The sequence below is a fragment of the Helianthus annuus genome, chromosome 5 (assembly GCF_002127325.2).
Source record: "Helianthus annuus cultivar XRQ/B chromosome 5, HanXRQr2.0-SUNRISE, whole genome shotgun sequence".
Classification (NCBI taxonomy): Eukaryota; Viridiplantae; Streptophyta; class Magnoliopsida; order Asterales; family Asteraceae; genus Helianthus; species Helianthus annuus.
Genome location: NC_035437.2, coordinates 163,865,270 through 163,881,996, shown reverse-complemented (window position 1 = coordinate 163,881,996; position 16,727 = coordinate 163,865,270). Strand labels below are relative to the sequence as shown.

General features: G+C 36.3%; 1 protein-coding gene and 1 long non-coding RNA gene across 2 annotated transcripts; both read right to left on the bottom strand.

The window, feature by feature from the left end:
• Positions 1 to 2,660: 2,660 nt before the first annotated feature.
• On the bottom strand, positions 2,661 to 3,761 carry LOC110943692. The gene has a single exon (XM_022185427.1). It carries the CDS (start codon positions 3,759 to 3,761, stop codon positions 2,661 to 2,663), a length of 1,101 nt encoding a protein of 366 aa, XP_022041119.1.
• A 3,269-nt stretch (positions 3,762 to 7,030) lies between these two features.
• On the bottom strand, positions 7,031 to 8,052 carry LOC118492389. Its single transcript, XR_004893537.1, has 2 exons — positions 7,928 to 8,052; positions 7,031 to 7,226 (listed from the first exon to the last, which is right to left on the bottom strand). It is a non-coding gene; the product is annotated as an uncharacterized LOC118492389 (long non-coding RNA).
• Between the last annotated feature and the right edge of the window lie 8,675 nt (positions 8,053 to 16,727).

Sequence of the window (16,727 nt, the reverse complement as noted above, 5' to 3'; positions counted from 1 at the left end):
CAATTATATTCATGTCATCAACATATACGGCAATTATAACGTATTCAGATCCTGACCTTTTTATAAAAATACATGGGCATACAGAATCATTTTTATAGCCTTCTTTCGACAAATACTCACTAAGGCGATTATACCACATACGCCCAGATTGTTTTAGCCCATATAATGATTTGTTTAGTTTGATTGAAAGATGTTCTCGAGAACTAGATTTACATGAGTTTGGCAATTTAAATCCTTCAGGAAGTTTCATGTAAATATCAGTATCAAGTGATCCATAGAGGTAGGCTGTCACAACATCCATTAGACGCAGATCGATCCCTTCTTGTATTACCAGACTAATAAGATAACGAAAAGTTGTCGCATCCACCACTGGAGAATATGTCTCCTCATAATCAATTCCAGGTCTTTGCGAAAATCCTTGTGCTACTAATCTTGCCTTGTATCGTACAATTTCATTTTTCTCATTACGTTTGCGCACAAAAACCCATCTATATCCAACAGGCTTTACACCTTCAGGTGTATGGGCCACTGGTCCAAAAACTTCTCGTTTATTTAGGGAATTCAATTCTGCCTCTATCGCGTCTTTCCATTTTGGCCAATCATTTCTTTGTTTACATTCCTCAACTGATTTTGGTTCTTGATCCTCATTGTTTTCCATTACTTGTAGCGCTACATTATATGAAAAACTATCATCGACGTCGATTTCGCTTCGGTTCCATACATTTCTAGACATGATATAATTAATTGAGATCTCTTCGTTTTCAGGTACCTGAGGTTCTTCTAGAACCATCATGTCTAGTGTCTCTTCTGGAGACTCATTTTCTTGTGTTACTGTTACCTCAACTTGACCATCTACATTATTTGCTCCCTTTTTCTTTCGAGGATTTTTATCTTTAGAACCGATTGGTCTACCACGTTTTAGGCGTGCATTAGACTCATTACCAATAAGTGGTTGTCCTTGTGGGACACCTATTTTAACTGGAGCATTAACAGCTGGTATATGTGACTTGGTCACTTTCTTTGGGTCAGTGAATGCGTCTGGTAATTGATTTGCTAATCCTTGTAAATGAATTATCCTTTGAACTTCTAGTTCACATTGTTTAGTTCGAGGATCAAGATGAGATAATGATAATTCATTCCAAATAATACTATTATCCAGCTGCTTTTTGTCTCCCCCTAATGTTGGGAATGTTGATTCAACAAAATGACAATCACTAAATCGAGCTGTAAATAAATCACCCGTTGTAGGTTCTAAATACTTAATGATTGATGGTGATTCATACCCAACATATATTCCTAACCTCCTTTGAGGCCCCATCTGTGTGCGTTGTGGTGGAGCGATTGGAACATACACAGCACAACCAAAAATCCTTAGATGGGAAATATTTGGTTCCTGACCAAGAACCATCTTTAATGGGGAAGAAGTATGATAACTCGTTGGCCTGATGCGAATTAGTGTTGCTGCATGTAAAATTGCATGTCCCCAAGCAGATGCTGGTAGTTTTGATTTCATAATCATTGGTCTTGCAACCATTTTAAGTCGCTTGATAAACGATTCAGCAAGCCCATTTTGTGTATGTACATGAGGTACAGGATGCTCTACATTTATCCCAATAGACATGCAATAATCATTAAATGTTTGGGATGTAAATTCACCAGCATTGTCTAATCGAATATTCTTGATGGGGTAATCGGGAAAATGTGCTCTTAGCCTTATTAATTGAGCAAGTAGTCGTGCAAATGCCATATTACGACTTGATAGTAGGCACACGTGTGACCATCTAGTTGATGCATCAATTAATACCATAAAGTATCTAAATGGTCCACTAGAAGGATGTATAGGTCCACAAATATCCCCATGTATTCTTTCCAAAAAAAATCAGGGATTCAGTCCCCACCTTCATTGGTGATGGGCGAGTAATCAACTTCCCTTGTGAACATGCAACACATGTAATATCCTTGGATTGAAGAATCTTTTGGTTCTTCAAAGAATGCCCAACTGAATTTTCTATAATTTTTCGCATCATTATTGATCCGGGATGGCCTAACCGGTCATGCCATATGATAAAATTTTCTTGGTCTATAAACTTCTTGTTTATGACTGCATTTGATTCGATTGCATTAATTTTAGTATAATACAAACCAGAGGCAAGTGCGGGCAACTTTTCTAACACATGCTTTTTACCCGAACTTATATTTGTGATATGAAGGTACTCATTATGTCCCTCAGATGTAGTCTCAAGATGATATCCGTTTAAACGAACATCTTTAAAACTTATTAGATTTCTTTGAGACATTGGGGAATATAACGCATTGGTTATTTTAAATGGTGTTCCACCTGGCAACACTACATAAGCTTCTCCAAAGCCTTCAATTAATTTTGATTTACCAGATATAGTACCAACATTTGCCTTTTTCATGGTTAAAGTAGAGAAATAACTCTTTTTCTTAAGAATCGTATGCGTTGATGCACTGTCTATTAGACATATATCTTCTCCACTAATAGGGATCTTAGTTAAACACTCCATATGCTTCAAAACAAAATAAAATCATATAAATAAAATGTCTAACATGCTTCAAACATAACAAATCCCAAAACAAAACTCAAACAAAATGTCTTAAAGAACTGAAGGAAATAACATCACTTAAAAACTAATAATTCATATGTAAGGAAAATTGCAAGCATCCAACTGGGTTGTATCAGCCACAATATCACCAGAATCCAAGTTAGTTGGCTCAATAAGGAAATCATCATAATCGAAATTAGTTGTATCATTATGGTCTTTATCAACATTTGCAACCCCACATGTAAAATTTGTCTCTATTTCTTTTGCTTTGTCTTTGATGGATTGTTGATAAAGTTCCACCAAGTGTTTGGCCGTACGACAAGTCTTCGACCAATGATTGTTACTTCCACATCGATAACATGCATTCGATGAAGATCCCACCTTCCTTTTATTTTTTTCATCGCTGGATTTATTTTCATTATTATGCCACTTTTGGTGGGTCCCTTTGTTTTTAAACAGAACACTATGATAATTTCCTCGGCCACGTCCACGACCATGACCACGACCACGGCCATGACCACGACCACGACCACGACCACGATGATAACCTCGACCACGTCCGTAACTTTCACTTTGGCCATTATATGTTGCCACATTAGCTTCAGGGATTGGGGTTGCTCCAACCGGACGAGTCTCATGATTTTTCATTAAGAGCTCATTGTTTTGCTCGGCCACGAGCAAACATGATATTAACTCACTATATTTGGTGAAACCCCTTTCACGATATTGTTGTTGAAGTATCACATTCGAGGGGTGAAAGGTTAAGAATGTTTTTTCCAACATTTCCTTATCAGTAATATTTTCACCACATAGAATTAATTGTGATGTGATTCTAAACATTGCCGAGTTGTACTCGCTTATAGACTTAAAGTCTTGTAACCTTAAATTGATCCACTCATAACGAGCTCTCGGTAATATTACCGTTTTCTGGTGGTCATACCTTTCTTTCAGATTGGTCCAAAGGACAAGTGGATCCTTGATAGTGAGATACTCACTTTTCAAAGCCTCATGAATATGATGGCGTAAAAAGATCATGGCTTTTGCCTTATCTTGGGTGCTTGCTTTATTTCCTTCTTTAATTGTGTCACCCAGATTATTTGCATTCAAATGTATTTCAGCATCCAACACCCATGACAAATAGTTTTTCCCAGTAATATCTAAAGCCATAAATTCAAGCTTTGCAAGATTTGTCATGGTAGAACTATATTATAAAAAAAAACACATGCATTAATGTATGTTATTCGAAGTGAAAACCAATAAATATAATTAGTTAATGTTGTATTTCAAATAAGGAGGAGAATTACTCATCATAAGACAATTAAATAATATAAGAAAATCTGATTTCAATATTATGTTTATAAGATCAATTATGATTTTTATTTGTATTGGTTCATACCCAGATAACATATCATAGAATCTTACTGTATACATACAACAAATATGTAAAATAAAAAAAAAGGTAATTCTTATTTGTTTTCTATGTTAAAATATCACATCACATAATGGGTTCATACAGTGCTTAAGAACTAGAAGTACAACTGATGCGACAGGTTTTAATATGATGCGACAACTTTTCTTATTATTATAACATATACAGGTTTTAATTTTTAAGAAGCACACTAAAATCAAAAATTGAATCACTGTATGTTGACTTTTGGCTAAATAGAACTAACGGAAAAATTGAAAGCAACGACAAATATAACTGACTTTTATCCTCGGTTTACGCCTTCTTTCTTTTACTATTTTCTAATATTAAAATTTTAACAAAAACATTAAATATTTGTTTTGGTGTAACCACCATGGAAATCTTTGGTGAGGTTATACGAACTATGTTAATGTTACGATATAATTAAGTATATTATTGTGGGAGACTAAAGAGAAGAATAAAACAAATATCTAACACAATCCATAATCGTATGAATTACAATATGGATTATGTATAAGTATGATGAATAATGGTAAAATAATTAGAGAATATGATATACCTTATGATTTTGTGATCCAAAGCAATCGTGCTGATAACGTGTTATGAACAAGCCTAATAGCAAGAAGATGAGAGGAGATATTGGGAGAGAAAGAGATGTTTAATATTAATGGTGTCTCTTTTACATTAGAATACATTGAGTATTTATAAGGGGAAAAAGCTTGGAGAACAAGTTGGACTATATTAGGAATTGATAATCACAATATAATTTATAATATAGATATTATATTTGTTTACATACATATGATTCTAAGAGAACGTAAGTTTCTTAAACAATAAAAACCATCTGGCCCTATTCTACATTGTGGAAGGTTTGAAAAGGAAGAAATGAGATCGAATTCAAGGGATACAACACCCCGATTAATAGAACAGTAGAAGAAATTAAAGCCAGTACGTGTCTATGGATAAAAGGAAGAACCAAGATGAAGAATTGAGAATGAGATAGATGGTGTGACTTCGACATTAGAGATGTCATAGCATAGCTTGTTTTTGTTTTGTTGTATGTCTTTTACTTGTTCGTTTCCCTATATGTTGTGGGTTTCTGTAACAACCATCTCCATTTTATATCGAATATCTTAAATATTCAGTTAATTAGGTCTTGAATCTCTTTTTATACTTTTTTTACATAAAACATACTAGTCTAGGTTAATTGCTGACCCAGACAAACTAATGTGGCATATTGTTACACGTATATTACAAATCTAAAAAAGATTAAAGTTTTAGAATCAAAAACTTGCCGCGCATGTTCTTGCTTTATATTTTTTAAAAGATGTTCCAAAGAGGACAGTGGTTTAAGAGTGTTCGGTTCTTCGCATGCTTAATTGTCCGTCTGGTGTCAACCTTTGTATAAACCTGTCATAAACACCAACAACCCCACGGCATGCGGAGGAGCCTGGTCTCTCCTACACGTGGCGCGGGGGAGACCTTTTTTCAGCATGTTGCCAGCATTTGCTGGCTTCCCTATCCTTAGCCAAATTTTCGGATTTTTGCCTGGTTCGTACTTAAAATTATCCAAACCCAAATTATTTCACTTGGTACTTTTCTCTTCCAGGTTTTAAACCCGTAATCCACTACCCGGACCCGTATTTCTTAAATTCGCTTTCTTTATTTGGTTTAGTGTTCTTACCCAAACGAGTCCGTTAAGAGGCATTATGCATTCTAATTCATGCCACCTATTTTCTTATCATTGTTTTCATCATTTCTTCCAACCACGACCTCAATTATGGTTGGTTACTGTAGGAAAACCTTAACATTCCATTATCATCTTCCGGTATGACGCTTTACCCAAACGACCCATTATGAGACTTTAAGCCACTTAGCTCAAGCCTCCCATATTTAGTTGTCGGAATGATCAACTCGATCATATGACTCGTTATTAAATTTACCTTTGGAGGTAGTTTACCCAAACCCGTTATCCAAGGGCACTTTAGCAAATTTTAAGCCTTTTTGCCAAATCGGGGGGAAATGCAAGTTAAATGAAACCTAGTGGATACATTTATCTCGTTACCCCGTTAAGGTTAATTATATCCCTAAGGACATAGATACTTCCATTGGCCTTGTGTTTGAAACTCCTTTAATCATAATTACACAACATATACATATTCTTGGCTCTAAGAGCCATTTTACCCAATCACTAGTGTAACCACACTTAAGGTGGGCTATTACCCAATTCTGACTCAACCATCTTTAGTCGTGCCATAATCCCTTACCGAATGTATAACTTGTTACAAATACCTGGCGGGGTCAAAGCAATGACCCGTTACCAATACCTTGCAATTGCCTTTATTAATTCGTGGCAAAGCATGCCATCCCATTATGCTTACCCGTAGGTATAGAACTTAACATGACAAGCATTAAATACCAAGTTTAAATGGTGATAACATCACCAATTGACCCGTATGGTCTGTTTCCCCCTTTGACCCATTCTTGGTTTACCCTTTAGGCATCTCAACCTAACCATGTATTATTTATCACCAAAATGTGATTCAACATAATTTTTACCGATTTGACGCGTTATGGTTTACACAATAGGGTCTTTATCTCTACAATTCTTTATTTAATCACCAACACGTGATTACTTACCATTTTACCCATTTAACCCGTTGTGGTTAACACCACAGGGTCTTATTTCTATGATTCTTTGCTTAATCACCAACATGTTATTACTTACCATTTTACCCGTTATAGTTTACACCATAGGGTCTCATTGTTACAATTCTTTATTTAATCACCAACATGTGAGTAGTTACCATTTTACCCATACGACCCGTTTTGGTTTATACCATAGGGTCTTATTTGTACAATTCTTTATTTAATCACCAACATGTGATTTAACATAGTTTTACCCATTTTGACTCGTTTCATGGTTTTCACTATAGGTCTCATCTTAACAATTCCTCATTTATCTCTAAAATTAGTTCGTTATAATTTTACTCCTTTTTGACCTGTTTCATGGTTTACACAACGCGGTCTCGTCCTAAAATTTAACCGGCTAATCGCATCCGGTTCTTTGTCAACCCTTGTTATTAACCAAAATACTTTTTAGCACATAAGTAGTGGTTCTATTATAGGAGGTGTAAGCCTTTCTTACTTTGCGTCTGTTCGAGCTTCCTCGCGCCTTTGACCAGTTTGACCTATTCCTTTCCAAGCTCCCAACCAGCTTGTCAACAGTCAAACTATCACATCATATCCACAAGATGGTTAGATTATTCATTAAATACCATGACCATCACCCTTATGAATTTTTATGCTTCATTTATCATTCCATTCTATTTTAGGTTAGTTTGACTTTTAGAAGTCAATCTGCCTATTATCATACATAAATACACTTAGAAATCAATAAAATTCAGTTAGGCATTTTATCGAACACTTGGTGGGTACTACTTTTAATCCTCACTCAATATGTCTAAATTCTAGCATATTACCATATATTCACTAATATTCACACTTCAAGTTATTCAACTACCAAATCATCCAAATTTCCTATTATATTATTAGTATCTGCAAATAAACATACTAGAATTTGGGGTTTTCATCTCCTGTTTAAAACCCACTTCATATCATGTATAACATTTACTCAAATCCTTTAATTTGCTCAATTACTTCACATATACTAGCAAACATGAGGATTATAACACTATTACAAGATCAATTTGCATTAAACCATATTCAATCAAAACTTTATATTTTTCTTGAACATGAACCCTAATTCAAAATCCACAGTTTGAGATGATTAGAACATTTTTGACACTAGGTTAGTGCATTTAAACACGAATTCAACCATCTAACACTTCCAATTTAGTCATTTAGGGTTGATTTATCAAAACCCACCAAGAACTTCAACCAAGAAGGTTTAAGAGGTGAACTGGATACTTACTTGATACTTAGAAGGTGATGAACACTCCTAAAATCATACATTGTTCATACAATTTCACTTCTTCTCTTCTCATTCTTCCTCTTGATTCACACAAGAGCAAACAAACAAACAAACACACACACACACACAGGTGTGTGTGTGACCTGTCGTGGTTTTTGCCACCACCACATACTGACTTTGTTTTTTTTGTTAAAACCAAATTTACACACAAACCACTCATAGTTTTATGTCCTCCCATTCAACCGAACTTCTTTTCCTTATAGTTTCATAATTTATAAATAGACACTAAACCTAAGTTTAGTTTCTTCTATTTGTCACACCAAGTTAATATTTTGGCTCCAATAACTTTATGTACATAACATTTCGACGTTATAAAACTTTATGTATATAACATTTAGACGTTATAAAGTTTGTTACAACCATTATGTAAAATATAAATTATTATATTTTACGGTAACGTTTCTTGTAATTAAACAACTTCAAACGTCTAACGTTTTGTTACCGAATATTATATTGTAAAAATAATACACATATGATATTTAGGATGTTACAGTTTTATAGCTCTGTCTAGCCCTAATGACTGTCGTAAGGGTCATGCAAAAACCTAAATAAACTAAATAGCTAGAGTAAGTAGGGTATCGAACCAGAGGAGTATGGTGGAAAGTGTCTGTTGATTAAGTATTAAAGATCTACTTGCAAAAATATAAAATCGGTTGTTTGAGTGTTTTGAACAAAATTAAAATATACTAAAAGGAGTTGTAACAATCAGAGAAAAGATGGTTCCTCCAGATTTTAGATTCACAATGGAATTCAATTATGTGTTTAATTGCAACAATCACATAGACGTGATCGTGTAACTCAATTAACAGGTTGTGATTATTCAAAGACTAAGTAGTGTAACACCCCGTGTTTCGAAAGTCAAAGTCAAAGTCAAAGTCAAAGTCAAGATTGAAGTCAAAGGAAGAAAAGATTGCTAATTGCGATCTGTCACTCCTTGCTCAACTACTGTTTTGACTTCTTTGACTTGTAATCGAATCTTTTATTTTATTTACTTTAGTTGTATTATGTGGAGTATCTGTGAATAATCGAGGTTTAGTCGATGTTTATCGCATGTTTTATCGCTTTATCGCTTATCGCATCGCAATCGCATTCGCAACTCGAATTATGCTTTCTGGATATTGTTTTACGTGTGTGTGCTACTTATGTGTTACTTGTGCATGTTTATTTATGTTTATGTTGTGGTGATTAACCGAAACGCAATCGCAACTCTATCGCAATCGAATCGCAAACGCTAAACGCAAGTTATTTATAGTGATTTTATGTTAGATATAGTAGTTAGGTTATTTGTGTAGCTAATGGGTAATTCTATCGCATCGCTCGCTTGAAACGCATCGCAACGCTCAACACGCGAATCGAAATGACAAGACTCAACACGCCGGACACTTGGATCGAATGGCCAACCAATCGAGTGGCCATCCGATCAAGGCACCATCCGATCAGTGGCCAATCCGACCCTTGTGCACTTTCCTCTTTTGGAAACCCTATAAATACCCTCATGTCACATCATTTGTGATGTGACATCTCCTCCACTCGACCTGCCGCACTCAAGCCTTCTTTCTCTCGATTTCTCGCGATTCTTGTAAGTTTTCAACCTAAATCTTGTACTTCTATGATCTACACGCACTCCTTCATCTTTTTCACCTTTGAATCTTAACTTTTAACCATGAAATCAGCGGATTTGAGGTGTTCTAGGGTGATGTCATCATGGAGTTCTTATGAACTTCAAGTTTTGGCCTCATACCACCAAGAAAAACTCAGATCTGAAGGATTTCCACATGATTAAACAATGTTTTCGCATAGATCTACACATATTCATGGTTATAAGGACTGAAAGATGGTTCTCTAACTTTCTTTCAACTCTTTTATACTCAATGCACTCAAAACCGATAGAATCGGAGCTAGTTCTGATCTTCTACTCCTTCTTAGTGATGAGTTGGTTCAAGATCTGGTTTCTATCAAAGAGACAACCGATTTCGGGTTAGACATGAACAACAGTCACGAACCAGCAAACTGATCGGATTTGGGTGATTCCTGTTCGATCGAATAACTTGGGTCATGATGGGGTTTCTGTTGTCTAGCACGTTGTCAAACCGTCTCGATCAAACCGCAAAAACCTTCAAAACTTAACAACTTTCAAGTTTGCAAAAATATCAGATCGCGGGACGGATCGCCGTCCGATCGGATTACTATCCGATCGGATTGCCATCCGATCGAACCGCAATCCGATTGGATTGCATCTTGAATCACACTTAAACTTCTATTTCAACTTTTCAAAGATCTAAATGTCGAACGGATTGCCGCCCGATCGGATAGCCATCCGATCGAACGACCATCCGATCATGTGACATTTGGAACTTCGATACTTAATCATTTTCAAAATTTCAAAGATCATCAGTGACTAACGGATTGCTACCCGATCGGATTGCCATCCGATCGAGTGACAAACCTGCTGTGAACTTGTTCTCACTAAATGTCCTACCAATCGGATCGCTATCCGATCGAAGGACCGTTCGATTGATCGACCTGAAGGGTAGAGATACTTCTCTATTTTCAAAATACTACAGCGAAAACTTCAAAGCCATCATACACAAACACATCCTTACCAAACGAATGTCAATCCAATCGAATGGCCATCCGATCGGATGACCATCCAAACGGATTGACATCCTATCGAATGGTCAACCGATCGGATTGCCATCCGATCGGATTACCATCCGACACTTGGCCACTTTGCACCGTTTTACGCGTCGTTCTTCGCTTATGCTATCGTTAACTGTTCAGGCTAATCTCTCGCAGCGCTCCCTTCAATCCAAGAGAGTGTTTACTTGTTAAACGCTATCTGTGAGTATACTCGATCCCTTTTTGCTTTACGCACTTTTGGGTGTTACATACGTTACCTATTCAAATCACAATCGACACACAACGCAAACACTGTTTATATGCTGACCGTTATTGCATGCTACGTGTTATTCGATGAATGCTTGTATGCTATGTTAACACAGTGATTGTTTCCTGACACCTTAACAACGATAGTACTATAGTTTGGACTAAGCACCTGTCGTGGACATGGGTTGTTGAGGGCTTTACTTCACGTGTCCCATTGGGGACATGTGTTGCGCATTCTACAACTCACAATCATGTCTTTGCATATTTCTCTGACGATAACCTACTTGCCTTCACTTTGTACATGTTTCATGCTGGTTATGCGTAAACTATTTCGAACTCTATTATACTATCAAACTTGTATGCTCACCTTTACACTATGTGTATTGACTTTTGTTTTAACGTATGTGGCAGGTGTTTAAGATGATAGGAATTGCTGTGCTTTGGTGAATCAAGCTAGGGGTCTAGTTATATCACGCTTAAATCTGAGTCGTCGGAACAATATTTGTTTTTGAGACAATTATTTGTAATAACTGTTTTTATTTGGATATGTTGTGGTATGGGACACGACGTTTAATTATCTGGTAATGAATAGTTGTTATGGATACTAATGGACAATCTGTTTCGCTCAGTGCCATGCCCCGATGTTTCCGCCATTGGTTGGGGTGTGACAGATTGGTATCAGAGCCATAACTATAGGGAAATAGGCAAGACTCGACCTAGTCTGGGTTGACGTCTTAGAAACGACCTAGTCTATAGTCTAAGTACCAACAGACCGACTTGTACGAGCCAAGTAGGGGTTCCGCACGAGCTTACTTGCTGAAGACCGCAAACTCTCGACTAAATCACTTGTTCGACCCGCTTTTTTATCTATAAACAGGAGAATTTGAGTTGAATCAGGAGTGAACTCCGTACTTTAACGCAAATTTTCCCCTCTATCTCGTCAAAACAGGAACAAAGTTGTTAAGTCAGGGGTGAAACCCGAACCTTGACGACTTGTTCCGTTCTTATTTTGGTTTTACAAAACTCTTACCAAAGTCTCGATGGACTCCAACGACTCGAAGTCACATTGTAACTGGAAGGATGCGTGCCGTTCGCTCAAAATCGAGGCGAGAGCACAGTCCTTAAAGCCAAAGTGTGTACCAAAAGTCCTTGTGAATAGTCGAACCACTTTGGGTAGTCAACGTCTATCAAGCCTTAGACAATCTATCCTCAATTTCAATCTCGCACTCGCTGATTTTATGTGTTACGATTCTAAGCCCGCAACTGCTGACTCTGATATTTGTCGTTTTGTGTGGATTTTATGTGGTTTACCTGTTTATATGTTTCGATTTTGGTGACCTCTACGCTTTTTCACTGTTCGCATTGTTCTTGCTTTTAAGCTATTCCTTAAGCCGAAACAACTCCTGAACAATGTCTTTTGCTTTACTTATCATCTTCGGGTGTTCAAGTTCATTTCCAAGCACTTTAATTCCATCGATTTAAGCGATTAATCTGCAAAACCACAATTTCCTGTAGTTGTCACATTCAAACTGTAACAACCCGACTTTTCGGATCGTTACCTGTTTACTTTTGCGTTGATTTGTAACCGTCTTGAACTCTGAGATTCGATATAAACAAAGGGTTATGTTAAACTAAATACTTTTTTTTCATCACACCGCACCACTACATGTTTAAACGCTTTATATTCGCAAACGCTTACGCAACAGGAATTACAGAGTATTATGTTATTTAAATTGTTGTGTTTGCTTGTTTGGTTATCAAACGCCTCTGCATACGCTTATCACGACTAACACGCTAAATCGCAAACACTGTTATTAGTAGTAGTAATCTAATAACGTGTGTTCTTATGTGCTTTACTTGTGTGTGCTTATTATGTGTATTGTTTACTCGCCAACGCTATCACAACGCAAACTCAACGCTACTCGCACGACTCGATATTCACAATAAAACGCAATGCAACACCTAACAAATGAACCAAAGCTGGAAAACTGACGAACACGAACTTGGTCGTCCGAATGGGCCATCCGCCCGGATGGGGCCCATCCGCCCGGATGGAGCCCATCTGTCCGGATGGAGGCATCCGGACAGATTCATGCGCGCACCGACTTAACCCCGCCCTCACCTATAAATAGGGGACTTGTGTCTCCATTTCAACCTTTTAGGCCCTCTCATCCGCTCCCAAGTTTTCAGACGCGAATTAAGACTTTTTGTAAGCTTTTTCCTTCAAATCTTCTTCAACCTTCATTCCATTTCACTTCTGCTCCATCTTCTTCATCAAAATCACACACACACTTTAACTATTTCTCGAAATCACTTATTTTAGACCTCTCGAAGGTGGTTTCCACTCGTTTTACTTAGGTAAACGGTTGTGAGCATCATTCAATCGAGATTGGTTCAAGATCTAAAGGATTTTCACATTTTTCAACTTATTTATGAAACTTCTCTGCGATTTTTATACAACAATGGTGGAATCGGGATTCAATCGGACTCTCGACTCATTCCATAGTCAAGAGCCGACTCGAGAACTGATTTCCACCAAAGAGATGGACCGACTAACGCATCGAACATGAATCTTCATCAAGAACAGAACATCCGATCGAATGGGCAAAGCCCATCCGACCGAATGGACTGGGCTCGGTGTTTTCCGTTGTTCGAATCTGTCAACATGTCTGTCTCCGTTAACCAAAACCGTTGTTTAAGAAAATTTTTACAAAAACTTCAGCTCAGCCCATCTGTCCGAATTGTCCATTCGGACGGATGACCTGACCCTGACGAATTCCTTTGTTTAATTCTTGTTACCACGACTGTTAAAACGTTTTTAATCAAAACTTCAAAATTTTAACGGTTCACAAACAACCACAGACCATCCGCCCGAATGGACCATCCGTCCGGATGGATCCCATCCGTTTGAATAGACTGTTGGACACTTAACTCGCTTTGTACCCTGCTCGACACTATGATTTCGACCGTGTCAGCACTTGGAAGACTTACATTTTGTTCCCGTACGCATGCTGACCCGACGCTTCCTTCAATCCAAGCAGATCGTGTTTCTTGATTAGAACACGCACTGTGAGTATACTCGAACCCATTTTCGTTTAACGCACTTTTGGGTGTTACATACGTTCTCTATCAAAACACAACACACAACGCAAACACTTATTAAACGCTAACCGCTCCCTCATGCTATACGTGATTTGTTGAATGCTTGTTACTATGCTTACACAGTGTTACACTAGACCGCCTTTAGCAACGATAGTACTATAGTTTGGACTCAGCACCTGTTGTGACAGGGGTTGCTAAGGATCACATTACTTTACTTCACGTGTTTACTTCGGTGAACATGTGTCGCGCATACTCTACATCGCAATCACGTAGTTAGGTTGTATCATTGTGGATAGTTACATGCTTCGCCCGTTACGTGTTACATGTTGGTTATGCGTAAACGCTTTTTATACTATTATCTATGTAAACTTGTGTACTCACCTTTACTTTATGTATTGACTTTTATTTTAACGTATGTGACAGGTTGATTGGATGTTATGCTGAAATCAGGATAGGAAGTCTAGAAACTCACCAAATAGTTGTTGGAATGGAATCTGTTTTTGAGACTGATTATCTGTAATGCGTGTTTTGAAATATTTGTTTAATAGTATGGGATATTAAATCTTATAAATATTGTCATTTAATAGTTGTTATGGATTCTCTCGGACAATCTGTTTCGCTCAGTGCCACGCCCCGATGATTCCGCCATCGGTTGGGGTGTGACACAAATAATATAATCACCTAAACTTCAATAAAACCCATAAGATAAACACGTTAATGCTTGGGTTTTACCCTTTCCAACAGGCCATGTTCTATAATCATAGAATCTTCTGCCGTTCAAAAAAAATAATGAAAGTTGATGTTGGCATTTGATGTTCATAGCCATAAACCTAGTGCTTATATGTGCATACGTCAGGTTACACATGTGAAGACATTGTTTATATAGCAAATAAAGAGAAAAGTATAAGAGTAAAACAGAATTTATCACATGAGTGACTTCGATTTCGATTCTAAATTGAATCTAACATAATAACATTTAGTGAATTGTTTGTGTGGTTTGTTACATGAAGTTTGTTTATTTAATTGATGAACGGATATGATAATTTTTTTGTTCACTTAATAAAAAAATCAGACATTAACTTATGTCTCGTACATAAACGTTCGTTTATGTTTATTTATTTACATTTGGTTCAGTCGTTTGTGTTTGTTATTGAGGTTCATATATATCCGTTTATTTGTATTTTGTTACAGTAAGTTTAGGCTCATTAACTCTTTAGTAGAGCCAATCTGATTTGATTTGATTTTCAGATTTTATAGCCCATTTATATATACTTTACTTTAGATTGTCTTGTTCAGTTTGAAAATATTGGATATTGTTAATCTTGTGATAAAGATGGTATTTGAACTTTAATTTAAATATTATGTTTACATTTAATTGGTTTTTTTAGAATATTAACAAATGGATCCAAAACGAACACGAACACTTAATTTTATCCATTCGTTTAAGTGTTTTTGTTTATTCAATTAAGAGTACATGAGCGAAGATAAACATGCCCTCATTCATGTTCATTCAATTCGTTTAGAGGCCTAATTTTGAGATCTTCATGCGTTATAAAATTTTCTTTATCGTCGGCAATCTAGTGGTGTTACGCATGAACATAACGTCTTAATGATCATTATCTTTGTCATCTTTTGCGAATGTAACGTCTTCGTGATTCATCCAAAAGATAAAAACAAGCAATAATATGAAAATCGAAAAAGTTCATATAAACAAACAAAAATTTCTAAAGTAAAACAATAGTTTGATTTATACCTATACAAAGTACAAACCTAATAACATAATTCATTCAAATCTAAGAAGTAAAAGATTTGGGGAAAAAAGTTTCTTAAGTTAAAGAATAGTAGTGGGATGATCAGGGAGTTGGTGTGGTATTTTAGTGCTATGGAGACAACAATGGAGTGTTGTTAGAGACTTGGAGTGACGAGAAAGTCATGAGGAAAGAATCGAGACGAAGAAAAGGTGATGTTCATCATCTCTATGATGTTCGTTGAACTGCCCAAGAGTCAATTTGGTTGTTGGTGACTAGAAAGAATGAGAACCTTTTTTATGTATATGAGATTTGGGAATGAGAGAGAATATAAATTAGTGATTTTTTTATAAGTTGTGACAAAAATTGTCAACTTTTATAAAACCTATATTTGAAACAAATGAATTCAGACCAAAACACAGTTCTAGATCAAAACCCTAATACAAAATTCAATGAACAAAGAACACCAATAAATAGTTAAAGTGTTTTAGATTAAATAGTATCAGGTGTTTTAGTTAAATGTGATAGGGTTATTATTGTTACAATCACCTTTTAGAAATCTAACCAATAACTCAACAATGAATCTTCATCAACACTATGAAGAACTAAAATATAGAATATAATCATAAATCTAAACTATGAAAGATAGAGGCTAACTCTTTAGAACAGATAATCTTTGACTAGTGAAGATTAAACCACGAAGATGCATAGGTTGACGAGAGATTAATGGCACAAGATTGATCCAAAGACTTGAGAGAACGATCGATGAGCAAATGAATGAAGCCCTAAACTGTAGTAGGGTTTATTCATCTGACCCATTTACATATTAGTCCTTCAAGAAAAAAATGCATCAACATCTACCCTTCATCACAACAATAATGCAACCTTGAACTTTTTTAGCACGTTCAAGGCCTTAATGACAAAATATAACACTTAGATAACTAGCAAACACCTTTATTAATTTGCAACAATAAAAATTAGATAATTAATACTAATATTTTCAA

What these genes read in the sequence shown, in the direction of transcription:
- LOC110943692 (XM_022185427.1), bottom strand. Translation starts at nt 3,761, where the DNA reads ATGACAAATCTTGCAAAGCTTGAATTTATGGCTTTAGATATTACTGGG.